The 21,287-nt window shown below is 40.3% G+C and overlaps 1 protein-coding gene across 1 annotated transcript in view; it reads right to left on the minus strand.

The window, feature by feature from the left end:
• Positions 1-21,287, minus strand: part of MCC (MCC regulator of WNT signaling pathway) — a 209,070-nt gene that overhangs the window by 61,260 nt on the left and 126,523 nt on the right. The window contains exons 4-6 of the mRNA XM_035888472.1: positions 13,200-13,342; positions 4,542-4,678; positions 589-752 (exon numbers count right to left, since the gene is read on the minus strand). Coding sequence (XP_035744365.1) covers positions 589-752; positions 4,542-4,678; positions 13,200-13,342 — 444 coding nt within the window. The remainder of the gene's footprint in view (positions 1-588; positions 753-4,541; positions 4,679-13,199; positions 13,343-21,287) is intronic.

Here is a 21,287-nt window from a genome sequence, read left to right on the forward strand (position 1 = left end):
ATGTGCTGCCAAGTAGCCCTCTCCTTCTGTTACATGCACAACAAAACTAAGTTATACAAGTATCAGCCGAATTATTTGTTCCTGTGCCTAGCTTGTGTAATTAAAATTAATATATCACACATGCTTTGTGTTCAATACGAGCTTCATATTTTAAGACAGCAAAGCCACAACTTACGCATAGTTTATGGTATTTTATCTTCAAATTTCAGCAAGTATTACCTATCGTGCTTTCAGTTACCGGTCAATGACAAGCTGTGTAACCTTGGGCAAGCAACAACTTTTTTGCTGGATAACCTTCAGGAAGTAAATTAACTACTGAGTGTCCCCATTCCCGTTATCGCTGGAATGAGCGCAAGACAAATACATTTCTGATTTGAGATCAAAAGTCTGTTAGTAGCTCCTCCTGTAGTTGGAGAGAATTCAGTGTAGAAAAGGTGTACTGCTGCTTACCCAACACACACCCTGAGCCGGAGCTGATTTCTGTAAAGTACTTTGACACCTTTGGAAGCAAAGTGCTGTTACTACAGAATGGGATCAGATGTCTCAGGCAATGTACGGGCTGCATTTAGAACCTAATGTTACCATTACCTTAATGGCTAAATCACAATGTTCGCTGGCAGTAGTGAGTTGTTCAATGTGCCGATCCACTTCTGCCACCGACAAACTGCAGCTGCTTTTCTTCCTCCCACAGACAACATTTTCCAGACCCGTCAGCACTCTTTGCAGTTCTGAATTCAAGTCACTACAGTTATCTAAAAGAAAGCAAAACAAAACAAATAGCGCAACAATTAGTGACTTAGTGAAAAAACAAACTCTAGCCCAGGAAGTGCCTGCTGCAGAGCAGCTGGGACTGATACTGCTCAAGGGAAGTCCTCGCAATCGGCCACTTTTTCCCTGCCAACTGATAGGCTTAAATGCCATAACCATGCCAACTGAAACCATGAGTGACCTCCCATCTGACAAATAACACTCCCCACACTTATCTGAAGTGGTCATTCTTTCTTCAGAAACCTCTCTTTTCTGAAGGATAACATTTCAAGACACCACATATTCATATACTATGCCAATTCTTTTTTTGTTATTCTTTTTGCCGTTCAGGGCCCATTATCCTGATTTTATTATCCTCAAAGGTTTTTCTCTGCAAGTTCAACATTTTTTCTGCCTGGTACATTCACTGACATTATGACCTGACATTTTTCAGAGGAATTTTTGTGGTTGTACTTAAGCACTGCCCAATTTAAAAAATCCTGGTGTTTATACAGAAATGATCCCTACCGACTATCTTAGAGCCTATGTTTCATTTTTATAGCTGTTTCTTCAAATGCAACTGCAGAATATTCAGGGATCATAACAGCACACCTTGTCTTTGCTATGTTCCAGACTACAACCATCTTAGCAGCATAAACAACAACGCTATTTTAATTACAAAATGCAGCAGATGATTGCTTCCTTTTCTGTCTTTAGGCAAAGCTCTTCTAGTGCCTTGGGCACTGCCACAGCATCCTCCATTTTCATGAAAACAAGTGGGTCTCAGTTCCTTGCTAGCTCGCTTCATAAATTATTTTCCTTTTTCTTAGGCTCACATCTGGCGACAGACAGTGGCAGTTCCCAAGGCAGACACGTGGTAGAATTCAGCCTCGTGCCATCTCTCGGGTGTGCTAATTAGTATTTTTGGCTTACTAGTTAAGAGTTTGCAGTAACCACCAACTGTAGAGCACACAAGCGGTGCACTATGAGACAGCAGTGTACTGGCAGCTCCTATGCCTGACTGAAAACAGCGTCAGGCATTCTTGCTGGGGGGTGTTACTTCTATAGTACTGCTGCAAGCATTTCACCATGGTCAGAATTCCCTAGTAGCCTCATAGCTGTGGTTCTTACAGGGGACTAGAGCCGTGTGGCATTGAACTGGGCCTGAAATTCAACAGACAGGAGACACCAGATTATTGTAGGCTGCCTTCAAATCTCTCAGTGCAAGAGAAGACTGAAAGCCGTTGGATGAAGGGATGAGATGATCAGAAAGTAAAACACCGTGAACTCATTACCACAAGCGTAACTCCACAGCCTAATGCACGTGAACCTATTGCTGAACAAAAAGAAGAGTTTAGAATGATGTCACAGTATCGTATGAAAAATGCGAATGGGCAACACACTCTAATCTTTACTCTTGCAGTCATACTCACTAGTTCCTGACTAGCAGCCACCCATCTGTTGTAGTAATACCAAAAATTCCTTTACAATAACACCCACTTGTGAGCAGCATTTACCATGCAGGATGCTTAATTGTAAAAATCCCCATTTTGTTTGCTCGAATTTACTTGTTTCCATAACATCTTCTATACCAGACACTTTGTCCATTTAAACATCTTTCACAAGACCTTGTATGCTGAGGTTTTTTCCCACAACATTTTTTCCCAGAAAATAATGGTTTACAATAATGAGAACACCATTTCTCACACAAAACCAATACAACTCGATCACCATCTCTGGAAGACATACTGGAGAGCGTTCATAGTTTTAGCTCTTGGTGTTTTATTGCCTGTAGCAACAGAACAGCATATCCACATGCATTGTTATATCATGACGTATTACCATTTTTATAAGTCACTGATGCTCATTCCATTAGAGCAGTAAATAAAGTCATGCACATGGTTATTAGGTCATGATTTTTTATTCTTATATACCTATATCTAGAAAGATAAAAAATATATACATATTTATGTATATATATGTGTGTGTGTGTGTGTGTGTGTACTTATTTTCACAGGAATATGGAAACAAAACCCAAAAAGGAGAGAGTCTGTGTATAGAAGGAAAACATGGGAAAAAATGCAAGAATCCCTAGAGTTAACATTCTTATTTTGTTTGTGGCTGTATTTCATATTATCGCCACGTTTCCCACTGTTAGCAGAAACTTAAATGGATAACTTGCTGTTAAAGTACAGAAACCCTGCTTCAGCTCCACCCCATGAAGAACAAAACCAAATCCCTAACAAAACCAAAGCCCTAACCCAAAAATAAATTCTGAAAAGTAAACTAGCTTGAGTTTTTTGTCAAAGGGGGAAAAAAAGGAAAGAAAATTAAAGGAAAAAAGTCCTGATGTTAGAATCTATTCAAGTAAAAACTTAATAAGCATTAACTTTACAAAGTAAAAACATTCATTTTTTAAGAATATAAACTTCTACAAAAATATCTTGACTCTATACAATATTTTGTCAAGTATACTTTCAATTCCTTATGTTAGACACTTCATGATTACATTATTATTAATGTTGTTCTAGAAATTAAAGACACTGAAATACAAATGTGCTCTCTTTTATATGGTTGCTTACTATATCAACATGTTTTCTACATTATTATACTCCACTTGAGGGTAATGAATACTATGCCCAAAAGCCAGCCTACTCTCAGGTCCATTCTTCTAAAAGGCACTGTGCTGGAAAAAACAGCAAAAAGTTCTCAATAATGAAATACACTGTTCCAAACAAGTAGAAACTGTTTTAATATGGTTTCTTACGTATGCAAGCAAATATCGCATGTTGCACTATAACCTCAAAACCTCATGCAGAGTTAACAGCTTAATATTTAAAGATCACAAGTTCTGCAACAGGGCTGAAGACTGCTATTTCAATTATTTCCTAAACCACTGCTCATGTACAGTATCACCGACAGAAGCTCCCAGGCACCCAGCTAGTTTACCTAGGGAAGAAAATGAAGACCAACTAGTTGGTTTTAAATATACATTCAGAGAAATAGTATTCTGAAGAGAATTCTGGAAATCAATTACAGTGAGGATTACACCAGACTTCTGCTAGTCTACAGCTACGGTGCTCAGCAATTGCGCGCAAAGAAAACGTTATCATACTGAAGGCCTAGTATCTGCTCATGCTTATATTGCAAACTTTATGGAGTAATTATTCCATCCTTAGATGTCCTTCAATTGATCAGTAATTGTGCTTGGATGACAAAATAGATTAAATTCTGAAGGAAAGATGCTTGCCCTCTTAGTTCCTAACCAGAAAAAACCAGTTACGGACTGTCTGGAGGTGCTCCCTCCTTGCACTGTATTTGAACGTCCGGTGTCAGATTTATCCTTGTCTAAATCCCTATCCCATACTTTAAAAAGGCTCACAATTTTCAAAAAGCACATCCTTTACAGTTAGGCTGTAAAAGAACTGGACAGACAGTTCCATGCCCCACGCTTCTTCCCCTAGCTTTTACTCTGTCTGCAATCCTTTTCTAGGCTTAGACTACTTTACAGGCACATGTAAGGTATGTGAATCGCTTTTTCCTCCCCTCTTCTTCACCAAAAGTCATGAGCTCCCCTGAACAGTCATTCCATTTTAGACTCCATAGCTATTCTACATCAAGGCAGAGGTTACTTCACATTCAAGTTCATAGTCGTGGAGAAGATCAGCATTTGTTGTGACTAACACAGCCTAGGTTAATTTATTTCCTCACCAAACGTTTGGATTTGCATTTCAAAGGCTATGATGCCTTTCTGCTGTGAGAAAGCATGGTGTCTACTAAGAAGCATAACTCACCCACGTCCACGGTGACCATGGTGGACTGATTCTCTGGTACTGAAACAGAATTCTGGTCCATGCTGCGTGAGTCTTCGTTAACCTCATGCTGGCTTTGGCTGAGCTCTGACCGCAGCTCTGAATACTCATCTTCCTCCCTGGGAGAGAGAGCAAAGGCAGAAATAAAATCTTCTGAGGAAATATGTATCTCTGTGACACTTATTTCAGACCTGTAAGCTGAGCCACAGGCTACAAGCCACACAAGTGTAAGTGCTTTGTCCAGCAAGTAGAGAAGGGTTTAAACCCTTCACCACAAAGCCACTGTGCTATGCCCATAATACGTACTTGCAGCAGCCAGTGCCTTGTTTCCACTTCTTTATTCCCAATTTCATTATTACTCCAGACCACTGTACAAGGAAACAATGGGTGGAACTGAGTGCAAGCAAGGATGTGTGCAGGAAGGACATGCACTGCTCTGCAATAACTCCCCAGCTGACAATCTTAATCAGCACAAGTGGCTTTTGATCCCAAAGTGGATTAGCAATAATCAATTTTGGTCTCTTTCTCAGTTCAAGGAAGCCATCAGCTTGTGTGCAAAGCAAGCGTGCACATGCACATACCTGGGTATGAGTATCAAAATGCCATTGGGGACAGGTAGGTTTTTAATTTTCTCTTCTCAAAAGGAAGAGAACAGATAAGTGAGCACAGCACTGAGCTGCTGGAGTTAGTGGAAAATAAAAAGCCTCAGTCACCTAGGTTTTAACTTATTTGTCAAGCTGGTTCTACTAAAATAATTGAGGACACTGAACACTTTAGCTAAAGCTAATGAGCTTAAAAAATTAGGGCTTTTCCCTCCTGTCTCCACACAAAGAGTTCAAAGCACTGGGAAAGAAGATAAGTAAATGAATAATGGCTTGAGAACATTTGTAAACATTTTTTCTTTTGATCCACTTGCTGGTTCAGCTTTTTCTTTTTTTTTTTACTTCCATAGTGACTGTTTTGACATTAAAGTATATATTTTAAACATGAGAAAAACACCAGCTTATGCAGGTGCAGAGCCACTCTGATAAGTAAGCAAACAGACATCATTTTGTTACATGCTAAATAAATACAGAGATTCATTTTGCTGCAGATTCAGCAGAAAAGTGTGAGAATGGAACTGTCTGGATTTGGAAACAATAAGAAATAGCAAAGAGCTATCTGGGGATCTGCATCTGGAAGGGGCACCTGTAATGTTAAGTATGCTGTATGTACGCTGGATGGTGATGACTGCTTCTTGCAGAAATACTGCAGGATTTACCCTGGAGGAGTGTCTGCATTTGCCAGGCAAAATAGCAGAGAAGATGGCCCATACATACAGGGAACAATGACAGAAGTAGTCTGTTCTCAAAGTAGCAGAGGCGACAACTTATGAACTAGGCCAACTCAAAAAAGGAATTTCAGCTTGCTCACCAAGCAGGGTTTCCCAAGGTACTGAGATGTAATTTCTACAGGAACTATTATGCTCTTCTACCCCTTAACGTTTCCTTCAGTGCAAAGAACATCTGACTTTATCAGAAGCACTTAGTGACTACTATTAAACAAAAATGCAGGTCAGCTGGTTAAAATTGAGATTTAGATCAAAGAAAGGTCTTTAAGGTACCACAAAATACATGTTTAAGAAAGTGTGAGAACTAAATCATGAATAGCAGGAATTAAAACAGTGTAATGAAGACACATAAGTGTGAGTTAATGTTCCATGAACTTGTTTTATTATTAGCCACAGCACAAGCCAGTAGTAATTAGCTTTAGACAAAAACAATTACCAAGCACTCAAACAGCTGCAATTTTTTTGATCTGAAGGTAACTCATTTTTTCATTTATGAAACAATTAGTCCTACATTTTAAAAACCTGCATTACCTCTGCAAATGGACATGAGGCCATATTGATAATAAAACAATGCCACACACAATAATGATTTCTCACCACTCTTCTTTCTGCTCTTGTTTCACAGATTTTCTGCTTTCTAGCTTCATCTAGCTAGCACTAGTCCTGTTTCTTCAGTTTAAGCACCCTCAGTATCTTGGGGTAGGTGAAAAGTACATCACACAGCAGGACTGACACCCTTCCAATGTCTCAAGCCAAAAGTCACTTTCTGAATGATCTAATGCTTCTAAGACCTGACCAGGAAGATCAGAAATCCATTTCTGGTAAAGTGACAGCAAGGTCAATCGGCCTCTCCACCACTAGTCTCATATGGGGCAGACAGAGGCTAAAAACACAAAGGGGGAATTTGAGGGGAGCGATGCACCACAAATATAAATTCTGTCTTTACAACTGAAGTTGGTAGCAACAGAAGATACTATTTGAAACACCCCTTTTCCCAAAACAGGAGAAGACCCTCCAGTGGCTTTGGAAACGCAAGGCGCTCAACAGCTGATGATGATGAGGCACTGAACTCCTGCCACACCACACAGAAGGTGGAAGCATTATGACTGCCCTGTTGCTGCCACCACCCAGGGCCTGGCTGGAGAAAGCAGGTGTCGGTTCTCCTACGGGCCCTGGTGGTTCCCAGTTGCTGGAATGTCATGGTGAGTCAGAGGCAGTTAAGATCAGATCAAGCTGTTCCAAACGCAGAGTGCCCTGGAATCAATGCTGGAGGAAAAAAAGTGTGGTTTACAGCTATGTCTGCACTTATTGCTTGCCTCACATTGGGGTGCAACCAAGGATCACAACTGCTGCACAGTCACGAAGAAAAACTTCATCAAATAGTGAGCAAAATGGCACGCTTTCAGCATCCTTTCACACCACTGATGAGTTCTGCCAGGACGCTGGCAAGGTGCACATTCTCTTCCCAGCCGCAAGCAGTGCATAGTTTCACATTTTAGGTGCCAGCAGTTTATCAACTTTCATTTTACTTCAACAAGTATTTTTAAAGCATTCTAAGACCTTCAGATAGGAAATACTACAGGTGTATGTGCACTGCAACCCAGAGATTGCTCCCTGTGTATACACACTTGAGGTCCCTCTGAAGTAGTTCGCTTGTGAACAAATAGCGACACACTTGAGACAACATGGGAATTAATCACTGAAGGCAGGTGGGGCTGGGCATTCTGTGCTGAAGCCAATGCCATTACACCCACGCTACCATTTGAATTGACTCCAGATAGCTTCCACCTAGCACATATTTAAAAGCTAGAATCAGACCTCCAGTCATTGTATAAATATGACTATAAATGCCATGTGTTATTTCTTGTGATGAGGTAGCCTATTCATTCTCCTTCTTCCTCATTAACTCCAGCACAATCTACATCCTGAATATATTTCAGATTGAAAGCTGTAAGTCTGAACAAATTCCCACAACATTCTCCTAGAGAAGCTGGCAGCTCATGGCTTAGACCGGCTCATGGCGGCTCCGTTGTGGTCAACGGAGTTAAATCCAGTTGGCAACCGGTTACAAGCAGTGTCCCCCAGGGTTCAGTTCTGGAGCCAGTCTTGTTTAATATCTTTATCAACAACCTGGACGAGGGGATCGAGTGCACCCTCAGTAAGTTTGCAGATGACACCAAACTGGGTGGCAGTGTTGATCTGCTCGAGGGGAAGAGGGCTCTGCAGAGGGACCTGGACAGGCTGGATCAATGGGCCAAAGCCAACTGTATGAGGTTCAACAAGGCCAAGTGCCGGGTCCTGCACTTGGGTCACAACAACCCCATGCAACGCTACAGGCGTGGGGATGAGTGGCTGGAAAGCTGCCTGCCAGAAAAAGACCTGGGGGTACTGGTTGACAGCTAGCATCCTGGTTTGTATCAGGAACGGTGTGGCCAGCAGAAGCAGGGAAGTGATCGTGCCCCTGTACTCAGCACTGGTGAGGCTGCACCTCAAATACTGTGTTCAGTTTTGGGCCCCTCACTACAGGAAAGATGTTGCCTTGCTGGAACATGTCCAGAGGAGAGCAACAAAGCTGGTGAGGAGTCTGGAGCACAAGTCTTAGGAGGAGCAGCTGAGGGAACTGGGGCTGTTCAGCCTGGAGAAGAGGAGGCTGAGGGGAGACCTTATCGCCCTCTACAACTGCCTGACAGGAGGGTGTAGTCAGGTGGGTGTTGGTCTCTTCTCCCAGGTAACAGGGAATAGGATGAGGGGAAATGGCCTCAGGTTGTGCCAGGGCAGGTTTAGGTTGGACATTAGGAAAAATTTCTTCACAGAAATGGTTGCCAAGCTTTGCAATGGGCTGCCCAGGAAAGTGATGGAGTCCCCAATCCTGGAGGTATTTAAAAGACAGGCAGACGAGGTGCTTCAGGACATGGTTTAGTGGTGGGATGGCAGGGTTAGGTTAACAGTTGGACTTGATGATCTTAAAGGTCTTTTCCAACCTAAACAATTCTATGATTCTATGGTTCTAAGTAGTGTTATAGCAGTGGGTTACAAGCTTCTTGACAAAGTTTCAAATAATCCTTAGCACGCACCAATATTCAACGGAGTATACTTCTGCATGGTATTGTTAAAGTTGCATATGATTTTTAGAGTTGCACAGGTGTACCTGAACAGCCACTGGTTTAGAATTAAAAGCAATCTGATCTCTTCCTTTTTCTTTTTGCTGAACCTCCATCTAAGAAAGACCCTCAAGTCATAGGCCGAAGTTGTTTCTGCAAAACCAAGATTTTGCCAGCCAAAGACATGATTAAGAAAAAAAGAGTTGAGTTTGAAGGAATCTAAGGCAATACTAAAAGCTTCTGAAGTTAGGAACATCCACCTGTAACACAGACATAATTCCCTTTTAGTACACTACTGTGTAATTTGTAAATCCTTTCTGTGCTTCAGGGTTATGAGGTGTATTCTTGCTGTCCAAGTATTTAAAATATGACTACAATTGGTAAGATCCATGTGATTGGCTTTGCTGTCTTTAAGTCATACACACTTGGAGAGAAAGTGGGAGTAGGCATACACCTTGTCAAAAGACAGAGAACCTTTGCAGTGCAAAAAATTTGTCTGCTACAAATTGAAACAACAAAAGCAGGGGTAACACTTCCACTGGTATCCATTTGACATGCTAACAGGAGTCCCAAGTTAGTACCACTCAGTGAAACCTGTCCACTCTTAAAGAAGCTGACAACACATGCTCTGCACAGTCATCATAGGTTTTTCTGCCCAAAAGTCTTGCAGAGTTTGACGAAAGCCTGTGGCTTGAGTTTTACAATGAACTTAAGCAAAATACTAGCCACCTTCTCCCACTCTCTCCCCAATAATGTAGATAAGAACAGTAAGACACTGTCACAAAATTATAGTTCTCCAAGAAAAGACAGAGCCAAGGTTTACACCTCCAGCCTGTTCAAATAAAAAAAGCACCCTTATCCTAGTGGGCCACTTCTTTAGTGTCTTTTTGCTTCCAAATTGCTACCTTCTTGAGCTGGTAGTGGGTAAATTCTGCACCGTCACATATAAAAGAACTGGGCAAGCAAGAGGTTCATCTACTTGCACAGTTTGAGTATAAGCAACTCTCTTTTTAGCCTTAATATCAGATCAGTTACAGCTGTATTTCAGCTTTTTTTTTGGTGAGGTTGGGCTTCCAAACCAGCTGGGATGTCCAGAGCAGCAGCAGGGAGATGAGACAATTGCAGATGAATGTTGGCTTGCTCCCACAACCAGGGTGACCTCATTTTCCTCAGGGAATGCTGGAACAACATAGTGCAAGAGCAGGAGCTAACTTCATGTGGCCACACACATGGAACTTGTACCCAAGAAATGGCTAGCAAACCTAGAACAATTCTTGAAACTTCTAAAAATACTCCTGTAAGATTACCAAGATCAGCATATCAGATATACCTGGGAAGGGGCACATGCATTGATGTGTGACTTAAGCTCTCTTCTAGAGCTGGCATTACTAAACCACATGAGAAAAAGCCATTACACTTCAAACTCTGTAAAACCCTTGACATTGAAAGGGAAAAAAAAAACAAAAAACAACTGACCAAAAAACGAAGAGAGAAAAATTCTCGGAATGGAGAATATTAACTAGCTTATACAGCCTGCCAAAACCCCTCAAACTGTTGCAATACCTTATTCAGATTTAAACGCTCTTTCTGCTTACTTTCTGAGGGTATTACTCACATGCAAACAAAGAGCTGCAAATTTAAAGATAATAGAGCTTGAGGAGGATAGTCAAATACCCTCCTTGAAACTCTGGTTTCTTCTAATTGTTTCCAGAATATTTTTGGGTTTTGGAAAAGAGCCATGAAGAATGTTATAAAGCAGCAGTGCATCAAGCTACATGTCTGTTTATTTTGAAAGGCTAAAAATGATACATGAAAATACTGAAAAATCTCTGTGTCAGCACTGGGAAACATTTATCTGTCATGCAATTAACGTAAACTCGAGAAAACTCTTTCCAGAAAGACGGCCTAAATTTTGTGATAGCACAAGTAAAGCCTCCACTCAGTATTACTTGCAGGTACCCAAGAGTCAAACCAAAACTAAAATCCCTCCTGTGTTCTGGTTTAGGGGAAAGCATAAATGGAGAGGCCATAGCAGGGCTATGCTCCCGGAACCCTTTCCCTCCGGACGGTTTTATTCCAGCTCCCAGGCCCGCAGTCCCCACAGCCAAGGGTGGAGTGCTGTGAGTCACACCTGTCCCAGCAAGGACAGCAGTTGCACCACCCTTGCTCTGTGGGATGCAACAGCTTCTGAAGCGTGACGCCAGTAGATCCCAGAGAGCATTTACAGAAAGTCACAGCAGGCAGGATCAGTTTTTCTTCTTTCAGTTGTCCTTACAAATGCTATGGAATCCCTCCAATTCTACCTCTGCTTGACATTTTTAGGAGGAACATTACTCCTCTGCTCCCCAGACACCAAATTATTGGCCTGACAAAGAAAACAGGCTATTCCAATCATTAAAGGAAATAAAAAAAATGCACTAACTTAATAAACATTTTTGTTCTTACTAGTAAAACCAGAACAAACAAAAACAGAGGAGGCATCCCAGCTGCCTGAGCAAAACGAGCTCTCATACGATCAGACCAAACAGATGGGGCATGACAGCGGTGCAGCACCTGTTGCAGCAGTATTGCTCTGATACCTTCAGAAGCCCGCACCCCCCCCCAAAGAAGCAGCAAAAACACACTTTTCACAAGAAGCAGCATGCACTTCCCATCAAGCTCAGTTCTTATGTCTCACCTCTCCGTGCATGCCACAGCTGACTTGCTTATGGACATGGTTAAACATTCACGGTATTCACCCGATTCCAGTATTTTGTAACTGAACACCACTTGGCATTTAGCTTGCCACAGGGACTCCAAGCAAACAATTTTTATGGATTCTATGTAATATTTTTCTTAAATGTCACAGAGTTCTTCTGCCATTCAAGAAAAAAAAAAAAAAAAAAATCAATGCAGCTCTCATGCTTCTCAGATTTTGCTTTTCAATCGGTCTTTTCAATTGGTAGAGCTTTACCGGAGAGGAGGGCGGGATGGGAAGCCAGTGTCATGCTGAAAAGAAAGGTGATTCGAAACAAGATGAATGGGAAGTTTGTCTGCAAAGGTTTCAAGCATGAATGAACAAGGGAGTCACAGGGATTTTTTCAGAGAAGCACTATCAGTTTGGAAAATATTTACCTGAAAAATCTCACCACTATCATCTCTAGTTATGATTATCTCAAGAGTCGGCAGAATTTATCTTCTTAAATAACATTAACATAATGTAGTTCTATCACTGCTTTTATAGTGGTATAAATGTGTGATGATACTTTCTCTTATTTATGGTGCACTAAACCTTTTTGTATATAAGTATTTTTGTGAAAGGTTAAGTGAGTAGTTGTAACAGCATTGTTGTAACAACTTGTGGTAGTAGAAACGTTTACACGGAAGAACAAACGAAGCAGTTATCAAAAAAACTTGGAGCTAATAAGCAAGGCAAACTGAAAGTGGGCTACATGGGTAGAGGCCCATGTCAATATTACCTACAAAAGTATCAAATCTAATTTGATGTTCACTAGCAAATCCATAGTTTCTAGTAGTTCAGTTGCACCCTTGCAAGCTAAACTTTAAGAAGCTCCTTCCTTGTCCTAGTCCAACTTTCTCCAGGTTGAGAACATGGGTAAAACAAGTAAGGAAAAACAAAGTGTTTTCCTGTTGTCAGAAGTAAAGTTTATTTTAACACAGTAACAGGTAATGACCTTCTGTAATACCCCAAGCTTTGCTGCTTCAAGGACAGGCAACAACGTGATTTGTACCGTGTGTTTTGTCACAAATACCAGTACAAGTAGATGCAAAACCTACTGAAATCCATTTCAGCCATATTTCTCACAACAAGTGATTTGGTTTAGGTGATCTACAGGATGCCACAAAATGAAGTTAAAAGCAGAAGTGCAGGCTAGGTAGCTACACCTTCCTTTTTCCACCATTGCTATCACTTATCTGGTACCCTGGCATGTACGTTATGCTAAAGGAATACTTAAGATGGTACAGTGCAGTTCTTTGCAGTGCTCATTAGGCTTTGCAAAGTGTGATTTTGCCAGAGAATGTAGCACTTTTGAGCCCTGGGATGATATGCTGCAGAACACGTACCTCCATTACGGGCAGCTACTCAGCACCAGCCATAACAAGCCTAGCTACCTTAAAGTCATCATAGAATTATATTTAAGAGTATAATTCATGCCATGTTTTGCACCATTCTTGCATTGGGCCAGAATTTCCAGGAAGTTGCTGTACCTTATTGTTGTTCCCTGTAGTCGATCAATTTTCTTATTTAATTCAGCAATGATACTGTGCAGCTCTGTGATTCTTTCCTCGTAGCGAAGTGTTGTTCGTTCCTGCACGTCTTCGTGCTCTCTCATTAGGTGGGATTGTTCACACTAAAGCAGAGAAGCAAGGAACAGAAAGGGTCTTATGAATAACTGCATAGAGATCAGATACAAGGCAGAAGTGCACACTATTAATGGTCTTCTTACTCATCAGACCAACACTGCCTTAGCAAGAGAAAAGGACAGAAGCAAAATATTGACAGGTACACAAATGTATGCAATTACAACATTTTAGGAATTGAAAGACTATGAAGTGTACTTTTATTACTATTTTTTTCTAAACGGCAGAAGTTGCCCTTCCTGCTTGAACATAAAACGCCATTTGCAACTCAAAACAGCTATAAATATCCCAACTTTGAAACTGTGAGATTCATGATGCATCAAGAATCTTCAAGGATCTTCCCAATGAGGTCTGAATTAGAACAAGTCCTAAGGCAGAAACCACATTATAGTAAGGAAAAGTAACCGCACTTTAAGGTTATGACTTCTTCTCTTGAATAAGTATTTGTTTTTATTAGCCTTTAAAGATAACATAGCAGATTTTTTATTATTTTAATCCTCTAAAATAAAATGCTTATTATTTGAACAATTAAAGGCTACATATGGCTGCTTGTTTTTTTACACATATCACAAAATCCTCCTTTTCCTTTCTAACAGAATGTTAAATCCAGCCTCTCTGGCTTACTCTTCATGCCCGCAAACACTCTACTTCAATTAGAGCAAAAAATTATAATCTACTGCAATTACAATCCAACAGTGTATGCTGATTGAAGTTATGCTTGGTAGTGGCTGGAAAGAGCAAGACTTCTAACTTTTTGCTTCTGACCACCTGCAGGAAACAGCCGAGCCTCCTTGCAACCACAGAATGGTATGTACTATGCTGTCAATAAAAGAAAACTCACAAGCCAGCTGACAGTATAAAACCCACATTGAAGACCTGCAATGCAAGTTCCTAGTAGCATTTCTAAAGGCTACAGTTTATAGTAATGTAAGAGGTCCCCCAACATTACTGCATCAAAAACTTATTTTTTAAAATCAAGTAAACACTCTATACAGAGGTAACTCGCTCAACCTTTGTCCCATAAATATGGAAATTATACCCAAACTAGTAGGTATGCCAGAATTCTCATGGTTTGCCCTCATATTTTTTGGCCACTCACATTCACAGCTTGAGAACATCATAGAATCATAGAATCACTTTGGTTGGAAAAGACCTTTGAGATCATCGAGTCCAACCTTTAACCTAACCCTGACATCCCACCACTAAACCATGTCCCTAAGCACCTCATCTATCCTTCTTTTAAATACCTCCAAGGATGGGGACTCTACCACCTCCCTGGGCAGCCCATTTCAGAGCCTGACAACCCTTTCAGTGAAGAAGTTTTTCCTATCTACATAAAAAGCTGCATGAAAACTAAAATTTATGTTGAGCTTCAATAACATTTTTCTTTTAAATTTTAAATAAAATTTATTTCAATATTTTTAAGTTCCAGGAATATGCATGTTGAAAGGTAGCCCACACATTAGAGCACCCTTCCACAGACTACCACAAAATACTTTCTTACTCCAGCTGGAGTCAAAAGCACTTTCACCTACACTAAGACAGACAGACCATATCCTCACACTGAAGAGAGTGAAGAGTCACATTTTAGAAGACTGATACTGTTCATCTGGCTTTTAAGACTTCATGTTGGCAACTGACATGGTTATACATGTGTATTATAATGACTTTTCATTGTAGGATCATTCCACAATGTTACTGTATCTTAACATCCTATCTGTCTGAAGAACTACCATGACTTTCAAAGTACAGAAATGACAGAGAGAAAATGTTGAACAAAAGCTTCAGAACAGATTTAAGTGCAATAAAGAGTTGCTTATTCTGCCTTTCTAAATCTAAATTTCCTCTGACACACATTGATACCCACAAACATTACCTAAGCATTACCCAGATCAATCAATTACGTGCACTGTTTTTTTGCTTTTAAACCGAAAGGATGTTTCAGATGGAGTGTGTAATAATTATTTTAAGACAATAAATAAAAATCCTATCACAACAATTTTTGTCTTTCTAAGCTGTGCACTGAAAAGCAGAATTTGTTTATCTTGACTGAAGATATATGGACCCTTGCTAATGGACCTCAGCCACATTACCAGACTTGCTTTCTGTTTTCTCCAGCCATTTCTCAGTCACCATTTTTCAGGATAACCATCATTTAGTGACAGACATACTTTGTGAACAACAAGCAATATAAGACAAGAGCTTCACATATGGTTTTTTAAAAGGGCTCTTGGATTATCTTGGGCAAAAGTAACTGGCAAAGGCAGAGAGGGAACCTCTGTGAAAGACAGGACATGATGCTAAGAAGGAGTCTTGTGCCTTGGTACAGAGTTATGTCTCATTTGTTCTGGTCAGCCTTGACAATTCTCAACTAAAAAAAGCAAAAGCATCCGGACAATGGAAACACAGTTCAGCACGAATCCCAAAATGCAGCAATGGAAAATTCTTCTGGTTAGACAGGATTGCTCCTTATTATGGCACGTTCATCTCAAAGCTTAGAAGGGAAAAGAAAGAAATGCATGTTTTGGTACCGATTGGTAAAGATTTTTTCTGGGATGTTGAACCTGTTCATCATCCTCTTCTGTGTCCTTTGAGCCCGAGAACAATGATTTGCCACCAGTTCCTATTGCTTTCCAAGGTGTAGACATTCAGCTCTTGCAGGTTTTTTGTATGCCAGTCACACAAACTTTTAAAGATAAATACCTTACACCCTTTCCTTATCCCTCCTCCAGCCTCATACTTAAGTACTGTTCAAAAACATTAAGAGCTTTAATTCTCTGAGAAAGCAAACATGGGGATAATCCACTGAGAGGCTGCAAAAAACGAGCAATTGTTGAGGTCAGGCGAGAAATTTCCAGCAGTTCTCAGTGTAAGTGACCCTTGGCTGGTTTTTGGTATAGACTAAAAAGGTTATTTCAATTACAGTATAAATTAACAATGCCTGGAAACACCTTTGTTTGACCTCTCGATGCTGGTAAACAACCGCAAGAGCAAGAAGAGTATGAGGGAGAACGATGATAAGAGAAAGCATTTTAACTCAAGGATATTGTCTTGACACATGCTTCTACTGCCTGTTAATCTACACAAATTCCTAGCGCAAGAAACACTACCACTGCAAACCTTTATGCTAAATTGGCAGTGTTCAGTCAGAGGACAAAAAGAGAGCCACCATCAGCAGCCCTCGGTGAGAGATCCCCCAGTGCCTCAGGCCCTGCAGAGACAAACCCTGGCTATGGCATTGCTCACCAAGAATACAAGTCATCACCTGAATGAGCCACAATGATAAACCTGTCTAACAGGCTCACAGGAGCTAAAAAATCTTCGCCCAACTAATACAGTATTTCAATTTAAGAGGAGTGGCAGATTTTAAAGTGGCAATCCATTAATCTGATTTTAGGCATAAATACAAGTCCACCGTGCCAAATCCTCAGTCAGGAAGGTGAATTGGTCATAGTCAGAATTAATTGTTTGCTGGTATTTGCTGTGTATATTAGATGTGGAAGAAGAATACAAGTACACAGCACTTATCCATGTGAGGTAAGGACATCACACAACAGAACAAGTAATTTCAACATTCATCTGAACACCATGCATTTCTATGTCAAATTACTTTGTTAAATGAGAAACTGAAGCCTTCCTGTGAAGTTCACATTGTTCTTATACGCCTGCAGTGTTTGTTTCATTCCTATACGGCTATTCTGCTGTCCCTCCCCGTATTCTGAATAACCAAGAGGATGGTAAAGAATTATTACTGCAGTAATGGGACTTACTGCCGTGTGATACAGGATCCAGAATGACGCAGCACAGTCTTTGTAACCCTGTATCTAGAGCTGTTATAAAATTCCAAAATTACAGGGACTGAGGACAAAGAACAAGAGAGCAGAACTACCTTGTGAAAGGAGATGAAACCATAAGGAAGACGTAGTAAGCGAATTGTCTATTCTTGTTGTATTTGCTGAAACGTTCAGCATGTTACTAAATCCCATGTTCTATCATAAAACTGCAGAACTCAATGTCACAGGATGTAGGAAATGCCAAGAATGTAGACAGATTAGAAAGAAGATTAGATAAATCCATGAAGGATAGGACCATAGAGGACTATTAAATGTGATGCAGCCTCCTGCTCACAGATGTTGGCAGAAAGGTGGGGAGTCTGAAGGAGGACAACTCTCTATACGCATTTCTTGTGCTCTCCCTTCAGACATCCACTATTTATCATTATCAAAGCCAGGATACCGTGCCAGACAGAGCTAGTTGAAAGCACTACTTTACTTCTCGTAACCACAGAATGATTTTTGGAAGAAGACATCAGTTGTGGTTGACCAGTATTTTACAGCAAACTTCATTCAGGAGATCACTCCGTTGCCAAATTGTGCACCGATACAAACATAGAGACAAGGAGATCTGCCGTCATACTGAAATAATAGAAGGGTGTAGGCAAATGCTATAGCAGGTCTCCACAGACTGCAGTTTTGGAAATGAGCATTATACAACAGTAATCAATTACGTCCTTTTACAAAATTTTAAGCACAGGTTATCCAGCTATCTTTCTTCACACCATTTGTCATCTATTACCTGAATTGTGGTTCCCCAAATCACCGTCGCGCTGCAAATTGCTAATCTTTTCTTCCAAAGTGTCTCACATGCCTCATGAAATGATGTGAAAGATATTACCAAAAATGTGTTTTAAGAGCTATTTGTTCCAGAGAGCATTTACTATGCCTGCTGAAATGAAACATGTGCTGCCTTTGTAAGTATAGTCCAGGTGCAGAATACAGATTTAATACTGACCCACTAGCATCTGAATATGGTTATGCAGAACCTCAAACACCTCTTATTTAATTTATGCCTTCTGAACCTCTGATTCATATTAGTGAGGAAGAAATGCATTAGGCAGAGGTTGTAGAGGAAAAAAATGATACGATATGATACATGATACAAATTTGGATGAATCTCTGTGGAGTGGGAGGAAAAGTTCAAAAAATTATGTTAAGTGGAGCATCTACTTGGACGCAATGCTCTTAGGGAAAAAAAAAAAAAGGTAGAGTGGTTTCACCAGAGTCTGCCTCAGTACTTAAACATAGCCAACACATTGAATACATGAGTTGTGCTTGTTTAATGCCTCATTCCTTAAGAAAGATTGTATTTTATTTAATATATACCCCCAAAAAATTTCTATCTACTTGAGGACTACTAAAAAAAACAATTGAAGAGAACTAAAACATTAAAACTTTATAGAAGTTGTTAATTTAAAAGCAATTTTTTTAATCTGAAAGCTAGCTAGCACCCAGCCTTCATATATTCTGATTTTGTGTTATTCACGGTTCGGGTAGCAGTCATCACTACGCTTGTGTTCACAAGCACACAGCCCAGGATCATGTAAAAACCCTCAGCATCACAAATCAAGCACTACATACACCGTGCATAGTTGGTAACCCATCAAAGAAAACACCAAACAATCTCGTGCTAACAGAGCACATGTTAACTGGGATTAAGGACTGATCCTTCATCCCCGTCCCCATCAGTGGGGATTCATTACCGTATGGGAGCACCTACCAGGCACCCTTCATGGGCATATGTATTTTTAAACAAAGATCTAGAAATAAAACTAAAACACTAACAAAAACCTGTGGTTACCACAAGAACTTGCAGAGTTATAAATAACAACAAAGTCAGTGTAGCCACGCAGAATGATGTGGATCATTTGGATACAGTGGATCCATCCGACTGTTTAATGATTGTCAAATGCAGCCTCATGTCAAACTATGTCATAAAGAGGAGTCTATCTCAGAGGGCAGTAGAGATTAGAAAAGGCTCTCAGGATTATAGCTGATAAACAATGTTAACTCCCAGCATGGCTCTGGCTCACATATCGAGGGATATAAAAACATTAAAGTGTTTCTTATTTTTGGATGTTGCATTGAGGGTCTGCAGTAAGAGTCACTTACAAGCCCCAAAACCTTAAAGGTAGCTGAAAAAAACATCAGGGAATGCGGACAATGGCCAAAATACAGTTAGAGGACTGAAGTAAGAGCCTTAAAATCTGGACTGCTTAAATATTTTTACATTTGAGTTTAAGTAACACAGAGATACAAGCCCCTACCAAAATGCACTGAATACTGGAGACTAAATTCACAAAATCACAGAATGGCTGAGGTTGATGGGGACCTCTGGAGGTCATTCATCCAACCCTTCCCCAACGCAAGGAGAGTCCCCTAGAGCAGGTTGCCCAAGACCAGGTCCAGGTGGCTTGAGTATTTGCAAGGTTGGAGATTCCACAACCTCTCTGGGCAACAAATAAGATGCTACACAGGACAAAATGCTTTGACTGTCTCTATGCAGTATAAATGAGAACATATTTTGAATTAGTTTTGAAACATAAAGTACTTATAAAACCTATTTTCCAGAATGACAGTATGTGAAAACAGAGATTTCACTTAGAGAAGAGAGCAATATTAAGAACAATAGTTCAGTTTTCCCTGTTTGCATTTGCCTCTCTACATTTACCTTGATCTGAAAAGATTTTCCTTTTTTTAAGAGCTGTGAAAGCTGTGTGGTGTGGCTGTGCTAGCGGTGCTCCCTCCCAGCTTGTTATGCACCTGGCCGAGCAGGAGAAGCTCAAAAAGTCCTTGAGTAGTCTGAGCACTACTTGGCAACAGCTGAAAACATCAGTGTGTTATCAACATTCTTCTGGTACTAAATCCAAAACACAGCACTATGCTAGCTACTGTGAAGAAAATTAGCTCTATCCCAGCCGAAACCAGGACACATAGGCAGAATGCATTCTTTACATTGATTTAATTTCCCTTACGAGATAATCAGAAGGATCTCCAGCAGAATAATAATAGCTCGATACCATGACAACATATGACATAGATACTATTGGATCTCATTTCAGGAATGAAATTCAGTGGATGGTATCCTCTTCCTGCGGATGGAGTGAGAGGGAGGCAAAAATAATGTGGCTTATTGGAGTAAAACAGTGAGTTAACAAAGTTCAGTGTTAAATGCGACAATAGTTTATGAGATTCAATGGCGAGGTACACTTTGCTATTTACTGCACAGAGGACAGGGTCAGAAAAGACTGTCAGGGAGAACCTCCCATTGAGTCATGAGGTTCAGAAAAGATCCCCTTGCTTTCTAAACTCCCTCAGAGAGGAGTCCAGGTGAGGCTGGATCCAATCCTAGTCCCAGACTTGGTCAACGGTTTATGTCTAAAGGATTATATATGCGCAATCAACACATTGAATACATGAGTTGTGCTTGTTTAATGCCTCATTCCTTAAGAAAGATTGTATTTTATTTAATATATACCCCCAAAAAATTTCTATCTACTTGAGGACTACTAAAAAAAACAATTGAAGAGAACTAAAACATTAAAACTTTATAGAAGTTGTTAATTTAAAAGCAATTTTTTTAATCTGAAAGCTAGCTAGCACCCAGCCTTCATATATTCTGATTTTGTGTTATTCACGGTTCGGGTAGCAGTCATCACTACGCTTGTGTTCACAAGCACACAGCCCAGGATCATGTAAAAACCCTCAGCATCACAAATCAAGCACTACATACACCGTGCATAGTTGGTAACCCATCAAAGAAAACACCAAACAATCTCGTGCTAACAGAGCACATGTTAACTGGGATTAAGGACTGATCCTTCATCCCCGTCCCCATCAGTGGGGATTCATTACCGTATGGGAGCACCTACCAGGCACCCTTCATGGGCATATGTATTTTTAAACAAAGATCTAGAAATAAAACTAAAACACTAACAAAAACCTGTGGTTACCACAAGAACTTGCAGAGTTATAAATAACAACAAAGTCAGTGTAGCCACGCAGAATGATGTGGATCATTTGGATACAGTGGATCCATCCGACTGTTTAATGATTGTCAAATGCACCCTCATGTCAAACTATGTTCTAAAGAGGAGCT

This window comes from Egretta garzetta, unplaced genomic scaffold (genome assembly GCF_000687185.1).
Source record: "Egretta garzetta isolate BGI_Z169 unplaced genomic scaffold, ASM68718v1 scaffold271, whole genome shotgun sequence".
Lineage (NCBI taxonomy): Eukaryota > Metazoa > Chordata > Aves > Pelecaniformes > Ardeidae > Egretta > Egretta garzetta.